The following is a 24,342-nucleotide window of genomic DNA, read 5'->3' on the forward strand; positions in this document are numbered from 1 at the left end:
AGACGCACCTGTACCTTTATCCATGTACACACACAGTGGAATTGTGCCTAGCAAATGGAAAACACTGCAAGGTTTACTTCTAAAAGTAAAGAGCTAGAAAAATGTGTATTTTTTTCCTCTGTGTGTATGTGGAGACTTCCAGCAGCTCTACTTTTGGGTGTCATTGGAAGATATTTTGCTTAAGAAAGTTTCCTCCTCTTAAAGGAACATTGTTGAAAGGAGACAGGTAAGTTATTCATTCACTCTGCCGTTCAGTCCTTCATTTAAGAAGAATTTCGTGAGCATCTACTCAGTCAAGCTCTGTACAAACCAGGTTTCAGAGACTTAAGATGAAGAGGGTAGGATCCCCGTGCCCAAGCTGCTCCGGGCCACCGGGAGACAGACATGGACATAGACTGTTTCAGTGTAAACCTGAAGGCTATTCTCACACTGATCCTCAGAAGGAAATGTGCGATGTGGGGGCAAGAGCACTGAGTTGTGCTTTAGACGGTTTGGACTTGAGTCTTGACTCTGCCACTTTCCTAACCATGGCTCTGGGCAAGCTGGTGTGTGTCAGTTTCCTCATCTATAACGTGCAGATAACGGTGTCGGACGCAAGAGGCTGTGTGAGGGGCCAGTGCCTTCAGCACATAGCCAGTGATCCACAGGCTTTGTGGTACTACGACTGCTCCTCTCTCACTTCTTCTTCTCACTGTTACTGTGGTTTACGTGACTCAAAATAACACCTCCATCTTTGGAGTTGTTGAGGAAGTCTTTCTGGAAAGACTTGACTGAAACTGAGTTTTAAAGTATGAACAGGGTTTGCAGCGTGGAACCATGACCAGACAACTCAGGGACGGGATATGGCATGTGGCAAAGCACATTACCCTTTAGGAAAAGAAAGTACCTCTGCTCATTTGTAAGATAACCCCAGTAAAGACCCTCCCATGTCAGGTGCCAAATTAGGTCCATCGGAGAACATTAGGCAAGGTTCCTCATACCTCACTGGTCTCTCATTCCTGTGGATCTCCCCATCCCCTCTGTCCTGTCTAGAATGGTTCCTTTTTGACTGTGATTGGGATTTTGTTCCTCTAGTCCTGAAGCCATTTTGCTGAATGAATCCTTTCCTGTCGGGGGATGGAGTTATGTACGCACTTAATGAGGTCCACAGAGAAGGGAATACAGTCGTTATCGTCTCAAAACCCTATTTCTGCTGTTTGTGCATCAGCGTTATTTAGCTGTCCTTTTTTTCTGGTTGTGTCTTCTTATTTCAGGTTAAAGTAGAGCATGGTAATAAAAGCAGATCCCTCCAGCATGGTCACCAAAAGCTCCCCAACCCACAATATTTAAAACAACTAGCATTCACATAAGAGTTACATATTGGTGATTTACCCTATGTACAATGTGTTTCTATATATAATGCACTTAGGTAATGCCTTAGTTGTCATAAATACAAGTGCAGTCTGGTTATCATCATCATCATCATCACCACCACCACCCTGCGTATGGCATTCTGAATGTATTTCTTTGCATGTTTTACAGATGAGGACACTTCGGCTCAGAGAGGTAAAGGAACTACCCAACATCACCCAGTTAGCCTATGGTAGAGATAGGATTCGAAGCCCAGGATCTTCCTGTGTTGAGAATACAAAGTGAAGGCAAAGCTGAGAGGACCATGTTAGTCTTCTCAGTAGGACGGTTCCATCCCCGTAGCAGCCCAGGAATTGCTAAAGCTCTTAGGATTGTTTTATAATGACTGTTCAGGGGAGGATGTGGGTCATTTGGATTTATTTGATTTTCACAGGGACAGACACAAGTTATCCATTCTTGACTTTTTCAATGCAATAAAATATGAAGTTCCCAGCCATAACTTTTCCAGAATAGACTACAGAGGGACATGATTGCTAACAATATAAAAACACAAACCCAGATTCATTCTGACATCTTTTTCTCCACAAACTCTAAATAAGCGTAACAAGTTTCTAGTGACACTGTGATGTGCTTGAGGAAACCACTTGGTTGCTTAAGACAATATAGTGAATAACACAGACTTGAATATCTAAGAAAGCGCATGGTGTGTGGGACTCACACATGATGGCATCTTTCATGTAGCAAGATTTATGAAGAACTTTAATTATCGCATTTAATTCTTAACGTCCTGGGAGTAGGTCTTTTCATTTCTATTTTAGAGATGAAGTTGGGCATAGAGCAATTAAGGGACTTGGCCCTGGCTGCTTGGTATTTAACTCCTGCCTTTACTACTGTGCCCCTGCACCTCATCCCTGATTTTAATGTTTGCCAGATGCTATCTTCCTGGAACATCGTCTTCCATAGGTTTACAACAAATTCAGAGACAAGCCTCCCCACTCCCACCCCTAAATCTGATGATAGTTGGTGATTCAGAGATTGTTTGCTTTGACATGAATAAAATGGGGTTTCCGTTTTGATGGAATAAATCAGGTAAATTTGATTAAAAACACAGTTCAAGAAAGTTCTTGTGTTGGTGGTGTTTGTATTAGGTAGGGTCTTTACTTTGATTCATATACAAAACAGCAACTGAATAGACCAAGTGTTTGGGTTCTCAAAGTTTTAGCTGGGAGGGGATGTCAGGGGACCAATCAGAAACGACTGAGGCAGCTTCCCATATGAGTTTAAGTCTTTGCATTTGGAAAGTTCCTCTGGAAATTTCTATCCATGTTACTCCTTATTTCTCCCCAACACATGTAGGGACTGGCTAAGTTTCTCTCTATGAAGGAAGAAAGATTTCTCAATGGGCCACCTCCTTTAGCCCCTAATAAAATTTTAAAGAAAATATCCAATTTTAAAAAAATCTATGAAATATCAACGTCTATAGAAAATACCATCCCCAGTTTCAATTCAAGGGTGATTCCAAACTTCTACTCCCTCTTCTTGGGGGGTACTGATTAAAAAGCACCTTGTGGTATAATACATGCTTCTCTCATTTTATATACACAGCCCCCAGTCCCAGGCTCCTCCTGTGAGGATGAGAAACGAGGGTGGGTTTTCAGAACAGGCTGTTCACCAGCTCAGTTCCGGCAGAGTGTGTCTGGACCTGAGGCGGAGTTGTCGTTCCTCACCATCCTTAGCCCTCTTCCATCGAGGACCGCTTGTAGGACAGCCCCTAAGGCTGAAAAACAGCCAGCTAGTGGCTTTTCCTGAAATTGCTCTTTTCCAAGGATGTGTCAGGTCAAAATAAACAGGCAAAGCACACATAGAAGATGCACGTCCAGCTAGTCACTCTAGGAACATTGAAACCTGCTGTGCCTAGTTGAAAGGGAATTGCCAGAATGTTTACAAGGCACACACACGTGCACACAGAAACTCCCCCCTCATGTGTGCATATCATGCTAGGTTAGAGGGCAGCAGAGGAGGTGCCTTAAAGGACCAGGAACCGGGGAACTGTTCATACAAGACTCAGCTCACCCTCGCCTTGAGGTATGAACTTAGCACCCCACAAACCACATTTCCAGCAAGCACTGAAATTCAGCTGCGATCTTCCTGTCCTGCACGCCAAGTACAGACCGAGCAAATCAATCCAACAACCAACGCTCCACAGTCATACAGTAATAAGCTCACTCTATTTTGCTAATTGCTTTCTTGGGCATACACCAAGTTATTAAAAGGACAGTGACAAAACAGAGAGCTTGGATAAATGTATGTGGCAGTATCTACGGCAATTTGTCCCCCCTTTAACGTTAGTTCCAGTTACTTGTTTGCATGTGAAGGAGAACAAGGGAAATTGGCAAAATATTTCTAAATTATTTTCTACTCAGTTGTATCAGTTCTGAGATCACCTTTGCAATATTATCCTGCGCTTCAGAAAATACTTTCCTTGGAGAAGACAGACTGATCTTAGAAGCAGATCTAAGTCTGTGAGATACAAGCTTTTGCCGGGCACGACAGTCATCTAGTAGCTACAGAAGGCAGTATCAGCAGAGCCTGTGGGAAGTCAGACACCAGCCCACTTTTTCCCACCCACCCAGATGCTCTCCCTCTCTGGTCTGTACCTTCTGTGTGGCAGCTGGAAGAGAGGATGGTATTCGGAGGTCTGAAGATGTAAGGCAGGTAACGAGAGAAGCATTTCATCTTCCAAAAAAAAAGGAAAAAGAAAAAAAATCTAAATAAAAAACCAGTCTCCTGAATCCATAAGGATTCTCTCGGCCCTTAAAGCTGACTACATCACCCACATGTTTATGGAGGCTCGCTCCCAGTGCTGCAAAGCTGGGGAGCCCAAGGAATAACTGGAGATGGGTCCCATTTTGCCATCAGCGCCAGGAAGCACTGCCTTACATTTCTGCATGCAGCTCAAACTCAGAAGCCCCCAAGCAAGCCGGGATATAGCCTCTTCATTGGCTGCAGCTCCTCCGAGCAGGATTTGCTGAGTAAGTCAGTCTTGCCTGTAAACACACGCTGAAATGCCCTGCCTGAAACCTCTCCCTTTTCCCGTGTGGTCAGTTTCTTTTAGCAATAGAAATCCAGCAGGATATGGGAGTCGCGAGGATAAGTGACCATCTCTTATTTAGCTGAAAGATCAGATGAAACAAAGACAGCATAGTGTTCCGCCCTGGAGAGAGATGGCTGTTAAAAGAGCCACCCGTAATGCCATGGGTCTCAGGAATATTAAAGTACAGTGCAATGAAATGGGTCTCTGTCCTTGCTTAATCTAGATTGAGTTCTATTTTTTTAATATGAAGCCCAAACAATAGGACCATTTATCACTTAGGTGAAGCCAAAAGCTGGGTTGAGTAGTCGGTGACAGAGGGCTAACACAGACAGATCCTGTGCTCCACTACGGCTGTTTTTTCCTGCCAGCACTCACACCGAGGCAATAACTTGGTTCTGAGTTATTTGCTGTACGAATTTAAAGCCACAGCACAAGAATAGAGACTAAACCCAAGTGAACTGGCCCTTCACCAAGCCGTGCACCCTGATGGCATATGACAATATGTAACGAGTAAGTTGATGCAAGGATTATACAACTTTACCAAAACTCTCACTGAGATTGCAAATGAGAGGGCAGGGGAGAGCGGAAGAGGGAGAGGGAGAGGGGGAGGGAGAGGGGGAGGGAGAGGGGGAGGGAGGGGGAGGGGGAGGGGGAGGAGGGAGAGAGGGAGGGAGGGAGGGAGGGAGGGAGGGAGAGAGAGAGACAGAGAGAGAATGAGAATATTAAAGGAAAGGACCAATTGCCAAATATAAACGATTTGGATTGGGGAATTGGTTTGGTTATGACCCAGGAAATAGTGATAACTTCGGAAACCTTACCACTGGAAGGTGAGCACAAGGCACCAGTTGGAGATTTATAAGTTCTGTCAAACACACTAGTGACTATGATAAAGAGAAATAGATGAACGCTTTTGTGCTGCATTCAGAGGCACGAGGAAATGATTTAAATGGTCCTCAAAGGAAAACCAGTATTCCCCTGAGTGAAATTTTTTAAAATAAGGTTTAATATAAAAGTGTGCCTTGAAATCTGATAGAATAATTTTTGAGCCTTTATGGGCTCTCCTCTTTACAAAACTACTTAACTTAGCATTGGAGAAATGTGTTGGTCCGCCCACAAGAGCAAAGACTTAGAGCCATAAGTAGTTATAGTGTCAGTGCAGGCCAGGATGCAAATCCACTCTTCCACCAACATGCTCTCTCCCTGATTTTTGGATCATTGCAACATGATGACAAACTACTGGTGGGGACAGGACATTTTAGCCCTTTGATAGTCATACAACCCTTCACTTCCTTAGACCCAGAGACCTGGCAAGGTTGGGCCATCCCAAGTAAGTTGCTGTTTAAACAATGCCTAAAAGGTCTGGATTGGTTGCGTGAATAATCTCAAAATCACAACAGAAGAGCAAATCCAGAGGCATCTTCCTGAGAGATACAGAACTTCTAATCCCTGATCAGTAATGAGTCAAGATGGAAGGAGTGTGGGCTTTGGGGTCAAGCTGACACAGTGTGAATCCCAGTGCGTTCACTCATTAGTTGGGTAGATATAAACACAACTTTAACACCCGTGAGACTTCGTTTCTGCATCTATAAAATGGGAACAAGGTTTTCCTCTTGTATTCTTGAATGAAAGGAGATAAGCATACGATGCGCCTGGTACGTTGTAGACACTTGGTAAACTGTCACTGCCAATGCTGTTCTTACTGTCGTTGTTAGCCTTCTCTGAGCTTCTATGGCCACATACCAACCTCAGAGTAGTGCGAGAGCGGGTGGGGTTAAGAGGGTGGTGCTGCCATTAGACAGCTAATGTTGAAGCCTACCTTTGATATTGACTTACTGTGTGATCTTGGGCAACTGACTCAACATCTCTAAGCCTCATTACAGATCTAATAAGGATAATAATAGAATCTTACATGATATCATGAGGGCAAGATAGGATGGCTTAGATGAAAGGTTAAACACAGTGCCATTAAAATGCCTGATTTAGTGCCAGGCCTATGGACCCTATCTACCCGTCTGCAGAATGGGCAAGGGACAGGAGGGACAAATTGGAAATCTCCTTGGACAGGTGATTGCCATGCCGATGGTTTGTTCTGCACTATTTGAACTGTTCAACGGGCTTTCACATCCTTTTTTTCCTCTTTGATTCTGAACAATCCCATTTTACAGAAGACAAAACTGGCTGAGAGGATGTAAAAATTTATCCAAAGTCAAACAGCTCCCTGAGGAAATATAGTGTTTTTACACCAGAATCACTTGTTGAGCTTGTGAAGAATGCAGATTTCACAGCCCTGAAGCCTATTGATTCAGACTCTCTGGGGACAGACAAGGAATCTGAGTATTTAACAATCCACATGATTCTTTAAAGTTTAAGAACCTCTGGAGTAAGGTATTTCATTTCATGCTTTGGCTTGAAGGGTCAGGGTAACAAACTTTTTTAAATACCCTTCTTGTAGATCATTTGTCTCACCGCGTGTGTCCAACAATTGGTTGCTACCTTAAGTTATATCAGGCATTAGACTGAGTGATGGGGATACAGGATATAAGATACCATCCCTGCTCTAATGCAGTACATTATTACAAGGACTAATAAACTATTATAATACAGCATTAAAGGGGTGACAGCAGGAAGAGGTTCTGAAAAGATTCTTTGGGATTATAGAGTCCCAAAAGCTCAATGTTAAAGACCCATGCTTTTACTCAAGGTCATTCAGGATCACCCAGGGTCACTCAGCATCACCTAGGGCTGCCTAAGGTCATTCCAGAATCACCCAGGGTCACCCAGAATCACTCAGGATCACCCAGTGCCACCCAGGGTAACCCAGAGTCACCCCAGATCACCTAGGGCCACCCAGGGTTACCCAAGGCCACCCAAGATCACCCGGTGTCGGGCAGTTTTGGTCAACCTGCTACACTCGCCTTTACATTCTAAGTGTCTGGTCCACTGGTAAAGGACAGATTGGCCTCCATCTCTGAGGTTTTGTCCAAGTGTGTGGTCTGCAATCCAGTAAGAGAAATAATAATAATATGGTATTTGCCCAGTTGAAAAGAAAAAAGTATCCATGCTTTTGCATTAGGTATTAATTATAAAAAGTTCCTATTAAAAGGCAATTATCTTACTGAAGCCTAGCAAATAAAGAGTTAGCAGTCATTTACTCCATAAGTGGAACTAGACTCTGATATGCCTAATGTCATCATAGATAAGAGCAGGGCTACCAGGAGAGGATGGAATCTTTCTCAGGGGAGGGGAGGCTCCAAGGCAGTGGCAGAGGTGCCTGGAGGGAGGGCCCAAGAGCAGAAAGAGAAAGAGAAATGAGAAGCCTAGGAGGAGGGAAAGATAAAGGTGACCCATTTTAGGTGCCATGCGAGAAGGGCCTGGAGTCTGGCCCAGAGACAAGAAACACCCCAGATGACTTCCACATGCCAGGTTCCGACATCAAATGGCAAAAAAAAAAAAAAAGTAATTAATTGGGAGATTGTTGAGTGCTGTACTGTGGACCAGGCTGTTCCAAGCTTTCTTTAGACTGACCTCTTGGGAGATCAGAAGCAATCACTTTTGTCCTGCAAAGTCCCAGCCGGACGGAGCCCTTGCCTTGGGGCCAATGAACTTGGGGCCTCCCAGCAGCCCATTCCCATTGGTCCCATTTACGTCGCCTTCTCTCACTGAAGCCCAACTCTTATGGGAAAGTTACCCTGATCATTCTGTTTTAACATGTTTTTACAACCTTCTTTGGGGAAATATCATCATCACAGTCTTTCATTTTGCTAAGAAGTAAACTAAATTCCAGGGGGGAAAAATTAGATTATTTAAGATCAGTCAGGCTGAGACTGCCCAGGTTTTCACTCTCAGGTCAAAACAGAGCAAATTCCTATTCATTCTTCAAATCTTAGATAGAATGTCACATCATCAGAGAGAGGTTTCTTAATGCCTCAGACAGGGTCAAATCCATCTGCTACAGACTCTCAAATACCATCCTCCCCTTTTAAAACACTCATTTATTATTGATCATATTCGTTGAGCATCTATGTATGCCAGGATGCTAAGGAGTCAATAGTAAACAAGACAGATAAAATACCTGCCCTCTCCTTCAGGTATAATTATCGCTCCTAACATACAGGGCTGTGATGAGGATTAAATAAGGTAACTTATGAAAGTGATTAGAATCCTACATGGCACAAAGTAAATGCTATTCAATTACTTTGATCACTGCTATAAAGTGTCTATCTCCCTTGCCAGGCTCTAAGTGGGAGGAGGGTAGGACTTTGACTTTTCTCTCCTGAATCCTAAGTGTGAGGCTCACTGCCTGACACGTAATAGGAATTCAATAAATATGTGCTGGACTGAATTGAGTTGAACTGAACAAGGGGAATTCTGACATAATTGTCATCAATTTCCCCACACTCTCCAGTCAGTGTGTGAAACTCACAATTTGGTACTTTCTGATCTGCAAGGAAAAGTAACCTCTTTTTTTTAGTTCATTCATCCATTGATACAAGATAATATTTTTAGCAGCTTTTAAATTCTAGGCACGCTTCTAGATGTTGGCGATACAGCAGTAAATAATATATTAAGGTTTAGCTCACTGAGTTTACATTTTAGAAGAAGGAGATAGACAATAAACAAGTAAATATTATATCAACAAGGTTATTTCAGATTGTGAAAAAACGAATAGTGATCCAGCAGTTCCACTTCTAGGTACTCATCCAAAGAAAATGAAACCACGAACTCAAAAAGACATATGCACCCCCATGTTCACTGCGGCATTATTTACCATAGCCAAGATGTGGAAACAACCTAAGTGTCCACCAATGGATGAATGGATAAAGAAGATATGTTTTGTGTGTGTGTGTGTGTGTATGTATACATACACACACACACACACACATATACAATGGAATATTATTCATCCATAAAAAGAAGGAAATCTTGTCATTTGTGACTACATGTGTGGAACTTGATGGCATTATGCTAAGTGAACTAAATCAGACAGAAAAAGATAAATACCATATGATCTCACTTATATGTGTAATCTAAAACAAACCAGCAAAAAAACCCCAGCCCAAGCTCACAGATACAGAGAACAGATTGGTGATATTCAGAGGCAGGGTGTAGGAGGCAGGCAAAATGGGTGAAAGTGGTCAAAAGCACAAACGTCCAGTTATAAAATAAACAAGCCATGAAGATGTAATGTAAAGTGTGGTGACTCTAGTTAATAATATTGTATTGCGTATTTGAAAGTCACTAAGAGAGTAGATCTTAAAAGTTCTCATCATAAGAAAAAAATATTGTAGTGATATATGGTGACAGATAACTAGACTTATTTAGGTGATCATTTCACAATATTTACAAATATAGTATCATCATAATGCACACCTGAACCTGTGTCAATTATACCTTAATTTTAAAAATAGTAGACTGAAGAAAATAAAATAGGGGATGTGGTAGAGTGGCTGCTTTGCTTGGATGGTCACGGAAGGCTTCTCTGAGGAGGTGACGTTTCAGCTGAGAGCTGAAAGACAAGGTGCTGGACAAGAAAGGGTTTTGATCCTCTCCTCCACTCTCTGCAGCCTACAATTTACCTTCAGAGATATTTTCTCTTCCAACTCAACTTAATGACTGAAATATTTGATTATTTTAAAGTAATAAAATCAACTAAAATCAATTAAAAATAAAAATACAATATGTGCACCAAAAAAAAAATAAACTAATAAATTGTTTAGCGTTTGATTCACTGCATTACTATAAGTTCGGTGGGGGCAAAGGGTGCACTGTCTTGATCACTGTGGCATCCCCCAGACCTAGCGGAGAAGTCAGTGGAGATTTGATCCACATTTCTGATTGGCAGACTGGACCAGTTGCTGAGTCAGCTGTCTTGGCATGTGACTAAAGCAAGCGAGAGGTAGGCAGCCACAGATAAGACTAAAGAGGATTCTGAAGATGGAGGAGAGGCTCAATTTAGAGCAGATGCTACCATGCAGCAAAGAAAGAAACAATAGTCATTTACAACAGAATATTTTGGTTCTCATTGAAAAGACTATAGAATGAAAAGCATAATAAAGCCAAGCACATTTCCCACCAAATTTTTTATACTAATTCTCATAGTACCTACAAAAAGTAGACAAATAACTTCTCCTAATTTATTGAGATGTTGGAGAAAGTAGCTGATAGATAGATAGATAGATAAATAAGATAGATAGATATACAGAAAGATAAATAGATAAATAGATAGACAGAGAGACAGAGACAGATAGATAGATAGATGATAGATTCTAAACCATAGAAATATGATTTGATTTTAATAGATGATGATAAGAATCATAATTACAACCACCACCAAATCTGAGTTCTTACTAGGTCCAGCCACTCTACTAACCACTATACCTAGAACTCATTTAATCCTCTTAAAAATTATAATAAAGTAAATGTTATTATTTTATCTGTTTATACATGAGGAAATTTGTGTAGAGATATTAAGTAACTTGCCAAGTGTAAGCAGGTAGAGGAACTAAGATTCTAGTGCACTTTTTGCTCCTACTCCCATGCTGTGTAGATGCTGTGCTGCTTCCTGGGCTCCGTGATCTTGACATTCTCTCCTGTGTAGTCTAGTGTAAGACAGAATACCTAGAATGAGACTAAACTTCTGTGTCTACTTATTTGGAACTTGTGAACATTTGATCAGGGCTGATCAAGTTTACTTCTGACCTATTTGAAAGAAAGGGTTTGCTAATGACTAGCATAATCATGTGGGAGAAATCTAACCAAATCCATGCACCTACCCATCAATGACCCCAGAGAGTCAATATGCATTGAAAGTTTACTATTTCTAAGACACAAAGCCAAGGACTGTGGGAGTGGGGGGATGGATAAGACACAACGTGTAAAAATGAGTAGGGAGGTAAGAAATAAAGAAATAAATGAAAAATATAAATATGAATATATTAAAAATTACAGAAGGTCCATAAGAGAGTAAGAGATAAGTAAGTGCACAGTAGGAAACTCTCACACCTAACTGGGACATGGGATCAGATTCCAAGAAGACTTCCTGGAGGTGGTGGCATTTGAGATAGGATTTGAAGGACAGGGAGAATTTGAATCTGTAGAGATGTGAGTGGTAAGAACATTCTGATAGGAAGTAATAATTAGAGCAATAGTTTGAAGGTAGGGAACCTCAAGAATTATATGGGGGAATAGTGAGTACTTCTGTTTATTAGTCAGTCTATGGTAAGATGTTTCTTAATGCTACTTTATGAATATGAAAATAATAATATTACGTTAAAAATTTTTTTATAGTTATTCACTCTTTCCCCTATTTACTCCAAATTCATGGAATTATAAAACATGTTTTAAATATATATAAAGCAGATTCCAACTTCTATGTTTGGGCTATGCACTAATTGGCTTTCATTTGGAAAGAGTGGACTTCAACCTCCCTTTATCCAAGCTGGATAGAGAACAACCCAATTAATCAGTCCGTATTATGTCTCAAAGCCTTTGTAAGAAGAAAGTATTACAATGTAAATCCAGAATGTGTTTCCAGTTCCTCAAAAGGAATTGCCTTGTCTGCTTCTCTCCTGCACAGCTCTGGGTTGTAATTACACCATGAACAGTATGAAAAGGAATCAATATGCTAAGGTAATAACAATATATTTCTTCTGGATTTCTCTGACTACGATATCCATTCCAGCCTTATTCCCCAATACTAGGCAGCACTATTTCCTTTCGGACAGATGAGAATATTGGAGGATTTTAAGGCAACCCAGCACATGAATCCAGGTGGGGAGATCTTAGTTTTCTGACCCTTAGGCCACACTTCAGAGTTACAAGAAAAGGTATTTGAGTGATCAGGTTTAATGCCTTCTCTGGAAAACACTTTTAACCCAAGTTTTTCCTTGATTCTGAGAGGTCATAATAGTAAATCTTTCAGGAGGCAGCCGGGGAGAGAACGTTCTACCTGTTGCTCTTGAGGTACAGAGCAAGGCTTGCTCATTCAGCCGAGACTTCCCCGGAGAATCCGCACTGCACACACAGCCTGTGAGGAGTTCTGTTTGGTCTGCAGAGTATTTTATGTTTTAATTCAAACTTCATGCCTTTAAATGGTCTGTGCACTCACCAGTCTCTCGGCATCTGGAAAGATTTACACACTTACGTTCCCCTCTGTTTCTGTCTATGGACTTTGCTTTCCAGCAGGGTTCCTCGGCTTCAGCACTATTGACATTCGGGGCTGGATAATTTGTCGGTGGTGGCAGAGAGGCTGGGGTGGGGGCACTGAAGGATGGGGGAGGAGGTCTATGCTGTGCATCGTAGGAGGTTTAGCAGCATCCCTGGCCTCTACCTACTACATGCCAGTATCAAGCCCTCCCTGCCTCAGTCATGACAATTAAAAAAAAAAAAATGTTTATAGACATTGCTGAATATCCCCTGGAGGGCAAAATCCTATCCCACTCCCTATCCGCACAGTGAGAATCACCGCTTTATAGCAATATGTCTTCTGACACCAGGGCTGGGGTAATGGCCACATTAATTATACATCAGGCAGCATCATGTAGGCAAGTAACACGCTGAGAGGAGAACTGAGTTCTAACTGGACTTCTTCATATCTTGGAGTCCTCACCTTACTCTCCCACAGATCTGGTGTATAAATCCTATGAAACAATATTCGTAAAAGTGTTTTGACAATTTGAAAATATAATGTTGTCGCCATTTGGTCTAACTTGGGTCTTTAGGCAGCCACTGGTACTGGCACATTGAAAAATGGCAGCTCTATTCTGTGATAAATTATTTAAGTTTGAAGGAATCCCATCCACCAATTTTACTGACAGGGCATTGAACTAGTAATAAGAAACATCACTCTTGCCACTAGGATGAATTTTCTTAGAGTCTTCTGTCTTGTTGGGCTTTGCCGATTGGAAAGCTGGTGGTCATGCATTCATGCATGCGTTTATTCAATAATATTTGTTCAGTAGCATGATGTGCCAGGCCCTGTGCTGGGTGTTAGGGCTGCTTATACAACTTGTAGTTGTAGTGGACACATTATATATGGCCCTGCCTTCATGGAGATTATGATCTAGCAGAGGAAACACGCAAGGAGTAAGGAAATCATAATGCATTTGGCAAGTGCTATGATAGATAACATCCAGGACCTCCTGGAAAGGCCATCAAGCTGAGAGTTCAGGGTTAGGGAAGGCTTACTAGGAAAAGTGAAATCAAGGCTGAGATGTGAATGATGAGTACGAGGGTGCCGGGGAAAGAGAGGGTGAACAATATTTGTGGCAAAGAGGACAGCACATGTGTAGTGCTGGAGGTGAGGGACTATGGCATGAGGGGAAAATGGAGCACAGGGGACATGAAGGAAAACAGAGAGTGAGGCTGGAAGTATCCTAAGAACAATGGGGCCCACTGAAGGATTTAGGGAGGCAAGTGACATGTGTGCACATGAGAAATACAACTGCAGGTACAGGGTGAAGAACAGGCTGGAGGTGGTCAAGACAAGAAGGAGGATGGAGAAAACCAAGGAGGCTGCTTCAATATCCAGAGAAGGGAAGGTGGTGCCCAAACTAGGAGAGTGGCAATGGTGTTGGAGAGGTCAAGGGATTCTAGAGGTTATATCTGAGATATTCAGGAGCAAGAATGACATAGGACTTAGACTACATGAGCAGGTGTGTTGAGGGACATTAGGAATGCAGAGTCAAGGATGACGCTAAGGTGTGTGGGTGGGCTTTTGGAGGAAGTAAGTGGAGTTGACTAAGGCCATTGCTGTTCCTTACAAAAAAATGAAAGAATGTTTATGGGGCTCCTGCTGAGTGCAGTTCCCTGAGCTAAATACTAACAAGCATTATCTCATTGAAGTCTTGCAACATCCTTATGATATAGGATCTATTATTTTTAGTACTTGCTTGAGGACACACAACTGGTAATGACAAAGCCAAGATTCTGACTCAGCGTCCTGATTCAAGCACCTGGTCTCTGAAGCACCACATGTCAACATTGTTAATTCACTTGAGTGTTCACGTCTAGGTTTAAATCATAGGTCTTCTGGTTACTAACAAGTTTAGAGGGATCTCTGCGTCATTTAAACTCTTTGAATCTCAGTTTCTTCAGCCAAAATCTGGGTATTAGAATACCTCCTTCACAGAGTTGGTATAATGGTTAAATTAGTCCTAATATTGAGAGAGCAAACATTTATTGATGCTGACTATATTCCATGCTGTGTTATAAATACTTTATATATATTACCTAATTTCATCCTCACAAGGGCCCTTGAAGTGGCTTCAATTATTTTCTCTATGTTACAGATGAGGAAACAGAGGCACAGAGAGATGAAATGCATACTCAGAGTTACATAACTGGGATGCAAACGTGGGTGTGCATTTCTGGAGCTTGGGCTGCCAAAATCAATGGAACGTTTCCGCAATACTGTGGTGGCCAGTAGAGTCTGAACAGCGAAAGATGTGGGTTGTCATGTTACCTAAAGTTTTTTTGCATTTATGAATGTATTTGCATATTTTTCAGTAATGTATGGAAGAGCCTGGGATTCTCCAATATCTGTGGATAGGTGGACTTCTTGTTACAAGAAGCTTTTTAATTGTAACTTATTGGGTGATATAGCAATTAAGGGGTTATAACACTGTTCCTCTGAACTGTCTTGTGTTTGCAGCACTTGGATGGTGTGTTGAACAGGTGGGATAGAATGTAACTGACAGGACTTTGTGTTTTGAACTGCAGGTCATTTGCATGTCCTGCCTTTTTTTTTTTTTTTTGCTTTTTTTAATCTCCCAATTAAAAAGTTCTTTAAGTTGTTCATTTTATTGCTTGGAAAGGTGTAATATACTTACTGAATCAAAGGATCATGAGAGATTACTACAGGCAACTCTATGCCAATAAAATGGACAACCTGGAAGAAATGGACAAATTCTTAGAAATGCACAACCTTCGAAGACTGAATCAGGAAGAAACAGAAAATATGAACAGACCAATCACAAGCACTGAAATTGAAACTGTGATTAAAAATATCCCAACAAGGCTTCCCTGGTGGCGCAGTGGTTGAGAGTCCGCCTGCCGATGCAGGGGACACGGGTTCGTGCCCCGGTCTAGGAAGATCCCACATGCCGCAGAGTGGCTGGTCCCGTGAGCCATGGCTGCTGGGCCTGCGCGTCCAGAGGCTGTGCTCTGCAATGGGAGAGGCCACAACAGTGAGAGGCCTGCATACTGCAAAAAAAAAAAAAAAAAAAAAAAATCTTCCAACAAACAAAAGCCCAGGACCAGATGGCTTCACAGGAGAACTCTATCAAACATTTAGAGAAGAGCTAACACCTATCCTTCCCAAACTCTTCCAAACTATAGCAGAGGGAGTAACACTCCCAAACTCATTCTACAAGGCCACCATCACCCTGATACCAAAACCAGACAAGGATGTCACAAAGAAAGAAAACGACAGGTCAATATCACTGATGAACGTAGATGCAAAAATCCTCAACAAAATACTAGCAAACAGAATCCAACAGCACATTAAAAGGATCATACACCATGATCAAGTGTGGTTTATTCCAGGAATGCAAGAATTCTTCAATATATGCAAATCAATCAATGTGATACACCATATTAACAAATTGAAGGAGAAAAACCATATGGTCATCTCAATTGATGCAGAGAAAGCTTTCGACAAAATTCAACATCCATTTATGATAAAAACCCTCCAGAAAGTAGGCATAGAGGGAACTTTCCTCAACATAATAAAGGCCATATATGACAAACCCACAGCCAACATCGTACTCAATGGTGAAAAACTGAAACCATTTCCACTAAGATCAGGAAAAAGGCAAGGTTACCCACTCTCACCACTATTATTCAAAATAGTTTTGGAAGTTTTAGTCACAGCAATCAGAGAAGAAAAAGAAAGAAAAGGAATCCAAATCGGAAAAGAAGAAGTAAAGATGTCACTGTTTGCAGATAACTTGATACTATAGATAGAGAATCCTAAAGATGCTACCAGAAAACTACTAGAGTTAATCAATGAATTTGGCAAAGTAGCAGGATACAAAATTAATGCACAGAAATCTCTAGCATTCCTATACACTAATGAAGAAAAATCTGAAAGTGAAATTAAGAAAACTCTCCCATTTACCATTGCAACAAAAATAATAAAATATCTAGGAATAAACCTACCTAATGATACAAAAGACCTGTATGCAGAAAACTATAAGACACTGATCAAAGAAATTAAAGATGATACAAATAGATGGAGAGATATACCATGTTCTTGGATTGGAAGAATCAATATTGTGAAAATGACTCTACTACCCAAAGCAATCTACAGATTCAATGCAATCCCTATCAAACTACCACTGGCATTTTTCACAGAGCTAGAACAAAAAAATTCACAATTTGTATGGAAACGAAAAAGACCCCAAATAGCCAAAGCAATCTTGAGAAAGAAAACACGGAGCTGGAGGAATCAGGCTCCCTGACTGCAGAGTATACTACAAAGCTACAGTAATCAAGACAGTATGGTACTGGCACAAAAACAGAAATATAGATCAATGGAACAGGCTGGAAAGCCCAGAGATAAACCCATGCACATATGGTTACCTTTTCTTTGATAAAGGAGGCAAGAATATACAGTGGAGAAAAGACAGCCTCTTCAGTAAGTGGTACTGGGAAAACTGGACAGCTACATGTAAAAGTAGGAAATTAGGATACTCCCTAACACCATACACAAACATAAACTCAAAATAGATTAAAGACCTAAATGTAAGGCCAGACACTATAAAACTCTTAGAGGAAAACATAGGCAGAACACTCTATGACATACATCACAGCAAGATCCTTTTTGACCTACCTCCTAGAGGAATGGAAATAAAAACAAAGATAAACAAATTGGATCTAATGAAACTTAAAAGCTTTTGCACAGCAAAGGAAACCATAAACAAGACCAAAAGACAACCCTCAGAATGGGAGAAAATATTTGCAAATGAAGCAACCGACAAAGGATTAATCTCCAGAATTTACAAGCAGCTCATGCAGCTCAATATCAAAAAACAAACGACCCAATCCAAAAATGGGCAGAAGACCTAAATACACATTTCTCCAAAGAAGATATACAGATTTCCAACAAACACGTGAAAGAATGCTCAACATCATTAATTATTAGAGAAATGCAAATCAAAACTACAATGAGATATCATCTCACACCAGTCAGAATGGCCATCATCAAAAAATCTACAAACAATAAATGCTGGAGAGAGTGTGGAGAAATGGGAACCCTTTTGCACTGTTGGTGGGAGTGTAAATTGATACAGCCACTATGGAGAACAGGACGGAGGTTCCTTAAAAAACTAAAAATAGAACTACCATACGACCCAGCAACCCCACTACTGGGCATATACCCTGAGAAAACCATAATTCAAAAAGAGTCATGTACCACAATGTTCATTGCAGCTCTATTTACAATAGCCAGGACATGGAAGCAACCTAAGTGTCCATTGACAGATGAATGGATAAAGAAGATGTGGCACATATATACAATGGAATATTACTCAGCCATAAAAAGAAACGAAATTGAGTTATTTGTAGTGAGGTGGATGGACCTAGAGACTGTCATACAGAGTGAAGTAAGTCAGAAAGAGAAAAACAAATACCATATGCTAACACATATATATGGAATCTAAGAAAAAAAAAAAAGGTCATGAAGAACCTAGGGGCAAGATGAGAATAAAGACAGACCTACTAGAGAATGGACTTGAGGATATGGGGAGGGGGAAGGGTAAGCTGTGACCAAACGAGAGAGTGGCATGGACATATATACACTACCAAATGTAAAATAGATAGCTAGTGGGAAGCAGCCGCATAGCACAGGGAGATCAGCTCAGTGCTTTGTGACCACATAGAGGGGTGGGATAGGGAGGGTGGGAGGGAGGGAGACGCAAGAGGGAAGAGATATGGGAACATATGTATATGTATAACTGATTCACTTTGTTATAAAGCAGAAACTAACACACCATTGTAAAGCAATTATACTCCAGTAAAGATGTTAAAAAATAATAAAATAAAATTAAAAAATAAATAAACACTGAAGAAAAAAGGCATAATGCTTCCTTGCAACCTTGGGCCCAAAACCAGGTGTCACTCCACAGGGTCCATGTGCTTAATTATTTATTCTTGGCTTTTAAATTACATTAACGAATAACATAGGCAATAAGTGGGATGATGCTCAGCCTGCTTAATCAGTAACATAAGAAGAAAACAAAAGGCTAGTTATCTTCTCATACATCTAGACAGCATCTTCAAGGAAGTCAGCCAAGGGAAGCTTGGCATTTGGATTTACTGGAGCCAAATGTTCTACAAAGAACTAGCCAGTGAACCTCCACCCTTTGTCCAGTGGTAGCATTAGGATTGGTCTGCCTATGCTTCCTGTAGTTGACACTGTTGTTGGACTACCTGGAATGGCAGCCCATTCCTTGCTGGAAAGCCCAGATTTTATTGTGGCATCCTCTACTCGGAGATGACCATCCTGTACCAAGCTTAGATGCAAGCCTGATCTATGTAAAGCAGCTAGGCTAACCCCACTTTCCTTGTCCATGTCGGTTTAAAAGTGGGTGTATGACTCAGACTGAGGCCACAGGGACAACATAAGAAATCGTTAGGGACATCTGGAAGAAAAAAAATTGTCAAAAAAACCCCCACAACCATGTCTTTTCACTGGATATTGTTGTGTCTCTCTGAGTGTGACACCCTGAATGGCTGCAGTTGTCTTGGGACAAAGCTGACATTCCACGGATAGCAAGGCAGGGAGATGAAGAGAATCTGAGTCCTCCATGCTGTACTTCAGCCAGGGAATTAGTCAGCTCTGGGGGGCTCCCTGCCTCAGGACTTATGTGAAACTAGGTAATGGCGGTAACTGCTTAACTGGGTTCTTTGCTTCTGACCCTGGCCCCTTACTGTTTATTATTGACCTGATGTTAAAAAGAGCATTTTATGAGCAGTGGCTCTCTACCGCATTCAGGCAGAAGTTCAGGTCTTTGTAATGGTCTCTAAGGCCCCTGCTTGCATCTGCCTGTCATCATCTCTCTTGTCTCCACCTCTCACAACTTCTCTCTTTGCTCACTCAACTTCAGCCCCACTAGCCTCATGTCTAGTCCTTGAACATACCAGATAAGCTCTTGCCTCAGGGCATTTGCACTGACCATTACCTGTATCTGGAACTCTCATTCCGAGATATCCATATGACTTGATCTCTCACCTTCTTCATATCATTGCTAAAATGTTATCTTTTGCATGACATCTTGACCATCCTATTTAAAAGAGAACACCCACACCCCTACACCTTCTGTTGCTTTACTTTCCTCAATGGCACTTATAACCTTATATGTTATATTCCACTTATTTATTTATTATTATTTTTTTTGGCGGTACATGGGCCTCTCAGTGTTGTGGCCTCCCGTTGCGGAGCACAGGCTCCGGACACGCAGGCTCAGCGGCCATGGCTCACGGGCCCAGCCACTCCGCAGCATGTGGGATCCTCCCGGACCAGGGCACGAACCTGTGTCCCCTGCATCAGCAGGCGGACTCTCAACCACTGCGCCACCAGGGAAGCCCCACTTATTTATTTTATCTATTGTCTATCCCCTCCGCTACTGAATCTCCAATGCCTAGAATGCCTAGCACACAGTAGGTACTTAGCAGATATTTGCGGAACTAAGGAAGAGGTAATAACTTTTTTGCTGTTCCATATGTTAGATGAATTTTCCTGTTGCAACTAGAAGCATCTTGAGTAAAGGATTTCGCTTGGGCTGCCATGTGACCAATGCCCTGCGTTTTCAAGCCACTCAACCATGTTTCAAATTCACAGTCAGTGCTTCTAGAACAGAGTGCTACCCACCCCAAAGCCATCTTCAATCTATATTGAGTCGTGGAAGATGAGCAGAAGAAAAATCGCTGGTGTAGGATTCAAAAGTTTGCTTTCTGGTCTCTATAAGACCATGAGCAATTTAAAATTTATCTCTATTTGCCTTAATCTTTTCACCTCTGTGAGGAATAATCTATCTACTACCAGTAATATCTATACTATCTCTTTTATACCTGTAACATGAGATTATAAAACCTACTCTAGTTATCTCCCATGGGGGTTATAAAAAAATAAGTGACCCATATATGTTAAAAGCAGAAAAGTGCTATGTTATATTTATGATGGGTTGTTTTAAAATGAGTTAGTTTATTCTCCTGTAAACATTCATTATTTTTGTATTAATGGTAATCATAATTTTTTTTGCTTTGTTGATATTTAGTATCTGCTGAAGGCTCTATTCATTCAGTAAGTCTTCACTGAGCCCGTTCTTGGTGTCAGGCTATTTTCCAGGGGTGTGCTATCACACAAACTCTGATTTCAGACAGGTGTGTTACTGGGGTAGGTTGTTGAACTTTCTGAGCCTCAATTTCCTCCTCTGTAAAATGAGGTTGCCTCGTATCTTGTGGCAAAAATTAAATGAGATAATATATTGAAAGTTATTATTACAGAATCTGGCCCAGTGAAGTCTGATTAAATAGAATTATCATTATTATTACTCTACCATGGCCAAGTACTATGTAGTACTTTTCAAGATCTTATTAAGAAAGCTTCAGGGGGAGGGGAGGAAGGGATAGACTGGGGGTTCGGGATTAACAGGTGCAAACTATTATATATAGAATGGATAAACAACAAGGTTTTATCATATAGCACAGGGAACTCTATTCAATATCCTGTGATAAACCAAAATGGAAAAGAATATGGAAAAGAATATATATGTGTGTATATATATATATATATATATATATATATGAATCACTTTGCTGTACAGCAGAAATTAATACAACATTGTAAATCAACTATACTTCAATAAAATAAATTAAGAAAAAAAAAACCTCTCAAGATGGCCCAGGGAAGATGAGTAATTTGCCTAAAGGAATAGTTAAACCCTAAATAAAACTTGGGTCTATGTGTCTAAAGAGCCTGGCTAATTCCTTTTCCTTCGTTTGGCCTCAGATTGGCTGCCACTTACTGTAGAGACCCTTCCCTGCGCCCTCTGCCACCCCACTGTGGGTTGAGTTAGGTGGCTTACTGTTTTCCTAGCATTTTCCACACTCACCCTGGACTACAATTGACAACCACTTGTTGATATCCCTCAGGAGAGTGTAAACTGCTCACGGGAGGGGAGCAATGGTGCCTTGTTCCCCCAGCCGGTACCTGGCACAGAGTAGATGCTTCATAATATTTGCTGAGGAAACACATTTAAAGTGACTGGTATTAGGGCAGGGGTGAAATGGACAGCCGTGGAGCTTTTTCTCTTTCTTGGCTTGGAAATGTTTAATTACCTAATGCTTACAGAGGAACAGGATGTTTGAACTCAGTGCTGTGCAGAGTATCTGCTTCCCTTCCCCCACAGAGCCGTGCAAGCTTCCTGCAAGTCCACTTCTCACCAAGGCGCCTTCAGAGCATGGCAAGCCTGCAGCTCTCTAGCATCAAGGCATCCTCAATCACGGTTGAGAAAAATGCTTTCATCTCGTGGCGACTTGTTCATAATCAGACCAATTTTGCTTCTAGCGGATTGGAGCCCGGTACAAAGTACAGTTGCGTAGGAAATCCCTTTGTAGCTGGCTGGATGCAGAGAGGAGATTCCGGGCTTCCTTTTGATGCAGAGAGGAGAGACTTTCACTCCCTTCAGTGCCTGGGGCAGAGAACTGGGCTGCACAGTAACTTCGTATTTATTGGCATTCTGATTTCCTTTAAAAAGCACTCAAAACGCTCAGATGTTCTATCTGCTATGCTCTCACAATAGCTCCCTGATGTCAGGAAAGAACAAATAGAATTTCTCAGTGTGTCTCTTGATCAACCTATGTTAGAATTATTTGGGATTGCTGGGAAATTTGCAAGCTCTTTGACGTCATCCCAGACCTTCTGAATCAGAATCACTAAGGGTAGGACCTGGGAATATGCATTTTAAACCCTCCTCAGGTGATTCATATGCACAATAAGGTTCGAAAAATCATTTGGTGACCTAAGGTCACTAACTGGGTAACCCAGCCTAAAGTTAGAGATAACCTGACTTCAGGTTAGAGCTTGATTAATAACCCTATGTTGGTGGCTTGAGATTGTTGATCCAGAAAGCTTCCGTCCAAAAACAACAGTTCTTCTTCCCAAAAGGGGAGGTTTTATCATTGCCACCACTGCAACTTATATCTAGGAGTGGGAGGAATGAGGCAAGCAAGGCTCTATTTTATATATTTTAGGCTAAGATCTGTGAGGTGACAATCACCCTGCGCCATTTATGTTGCATAAACATCTAAGAAAGGTTATTTGTCCATCACTGGCTTCTTTCTAATATAAAATGAGAAGGTCACAGTCTTTATGCTGCTTTGAGATAATCCAATCGGTATTTTTCTTTTTGGGTGACAGCAAAGAGTCATAATGACTGAAGGGAAGCTGAAAAATCATTCCTATGATCCCCACATTTCTCAAACATCAGTGCAAAGATCTGACATTCTTGCAAATGTTCTAGGTCGAGGATTCCTGTTTGCTTGGAAGGTCCTTGAAATCATCAGTGTTTAGTTTAGGGTGTATCAGATGCATCTCACATCGGCAGCCAAACTGATATTTTTCTCTCATTAGGCAACTGAATCAATAAGTCATCCTTCTCACTATGTGAATTGTCTTTTCAGAAGGAGGGGCAGGAAAGAAGGTTATGCCCATGTAGCAAAACAGAATAAATATCATGTTTATTTCCCATGAAAAAGATGAAATGACCTCTACCGACTGATATTAAAGAACTGCAGAATGGGGAACAAATAAAATACCCCAGAATTGTAGTGTCAGAAAGAAAATGGTTATATGCAATAGCTAAGGAAAAAAATCAGAGATCCCACCAGATAATTCTGACTTCTTCTCACGCACAGACTCTTACACAAAATCTCAAGAAATTGTCTCATGTCCAGCATAGGTAATTTCCAGCATGTGAAGTGTTCCTAGGATGATGTAGTGTAAAATTGCATAAGATGAAATGATGTACCATATGAAATGTGCATGCTAGGCAAATCAAACACATGAATTGCACATGGGGAATCAGAAACTTTGAATGTGCATCTTCCAAGAACTAAAAAGTAAGTGAACAATGCTTAGATGGCATCCTAACCAGCAGCAAGAGTGAAAGTTTCAGGACATGGACGGGTTGTTTGTTGACTGCATGTCGAATGGTCTGCATGACATATGTGATCCCATCCAGTTCAGTGGTTCCGAATACAATCTAGGGGTTGATGCCACCCTACTTTCTATCTCCATCTCGCATTCTCTCTCTGAAGAGCCACATTCATACATACAACTTCTTTCTTAGTATCTACCCCTGAGTATCTTACAACATTTTCACACTTATGCTCAAAATGAAGCTCATGATATTTCTCCCTAATGGAGCTCAGGACATGCAACCTCAAAACATGCTGCTTGGGTATATTGATTATCTTGAGCTGAAGGCACTTGAGAAACAGCAAACGTAGGAAGAGACTTTCTCTGAATTCCCCTTATCTGCCTAAAGACAGATTCTCCAATAGGAACTCATGTTCATAAATCCCTTCCCTGGGAATCTTATCAACCAGGGAAGATTGATTTGTCACAGGTGGACTTATTATCACAGGAGAGAAGACTAGGGGACACCACATCCAGACAAACTTTGTCACAGTCCCTCATCTCTTCCATCTCTTCTTCTAAGGGACCATTCATCTTTCCTAAAAATAATTAATTCTCCTCTAAGAGGCCTACATCCTTTCCACTTCCCTTGTTAAGGTGGTATAGAAACTCTCAAATCTCACTACCTTTTTGCGTATTCACTTTTTTTCCTGCGTTGCCTCCATGCACAAAGTAAAAGTTTATGCATCTGTATACA

At 41.2% G+C, this 24,342-nt stretch overlaps 1 protein-coding gene and 1 long non-coding RNA gene across 5 annotated transcripts in view; one reads left to right on the forward strand and one right to left on the reverse strand.

The window, feature by feature from the left end:
• The window catches only part of PPP2R2B (protein phosphatase 2 regulatory subunit Bbeta), a 456,159-nt gene that overhangs the window by 427,618 nt on the left and 4,199 nt on the right, over positions 1–24,342 (reverse strand). Inside the window, exon 1 of one of the 4 annotated variants that reach the window (XM_067732168.1) lies at positions 4,008–4,145. The exons of 2 other annotated variants lie outside the window; for them this stretch is intronic. In XM_067732168.1, coding sequence (XP_067588269.1) covers positions 4,008–4,081 — 74 coding nt within the window. In that variant the 5' untranslated portion in view covers positions 4,082–4,145. Of the gene's footprint in view, positions 1–4,007; positions 4,146–24,342 lie in introns of those variants that run through there. One more of the 4 variants, XM_067732170.1, reaches the window with a different exon arrangement.
• The window catches only part of LOC137221843 (uncharacterized), a 34,772-nt gene continuing 14,683 nt past the window's right edge, over positions 4,254–24,342 (forward strand). Inside the window, exon 1 of the long non-coding RNA XR_010942168.1 lies at positions 4,254–4,382. This is a non-coding gene — a long non-coding RNA (uncharacterized lncRNA). The remainder of the gene's footprint in view (positions 4,383–24,342) is intronic.

The sequence above is a fragment of the Pseudorca crassidens genome, chromosome 3 (genome assembly GCF_039906515.1).
Source record: "Pseudorca crassidens isolate mPseCra1 chromosome 3, mPseCra1.hap1, whole genome shotgun sequence".
Taxonomy (NCBI): domain Eukaryota; kingdom Metazoa; phylum Chordata; class Mammalia; order Artiodactyla; family Delphinidae; genus Pseudorca; species Pseudorca crassidens.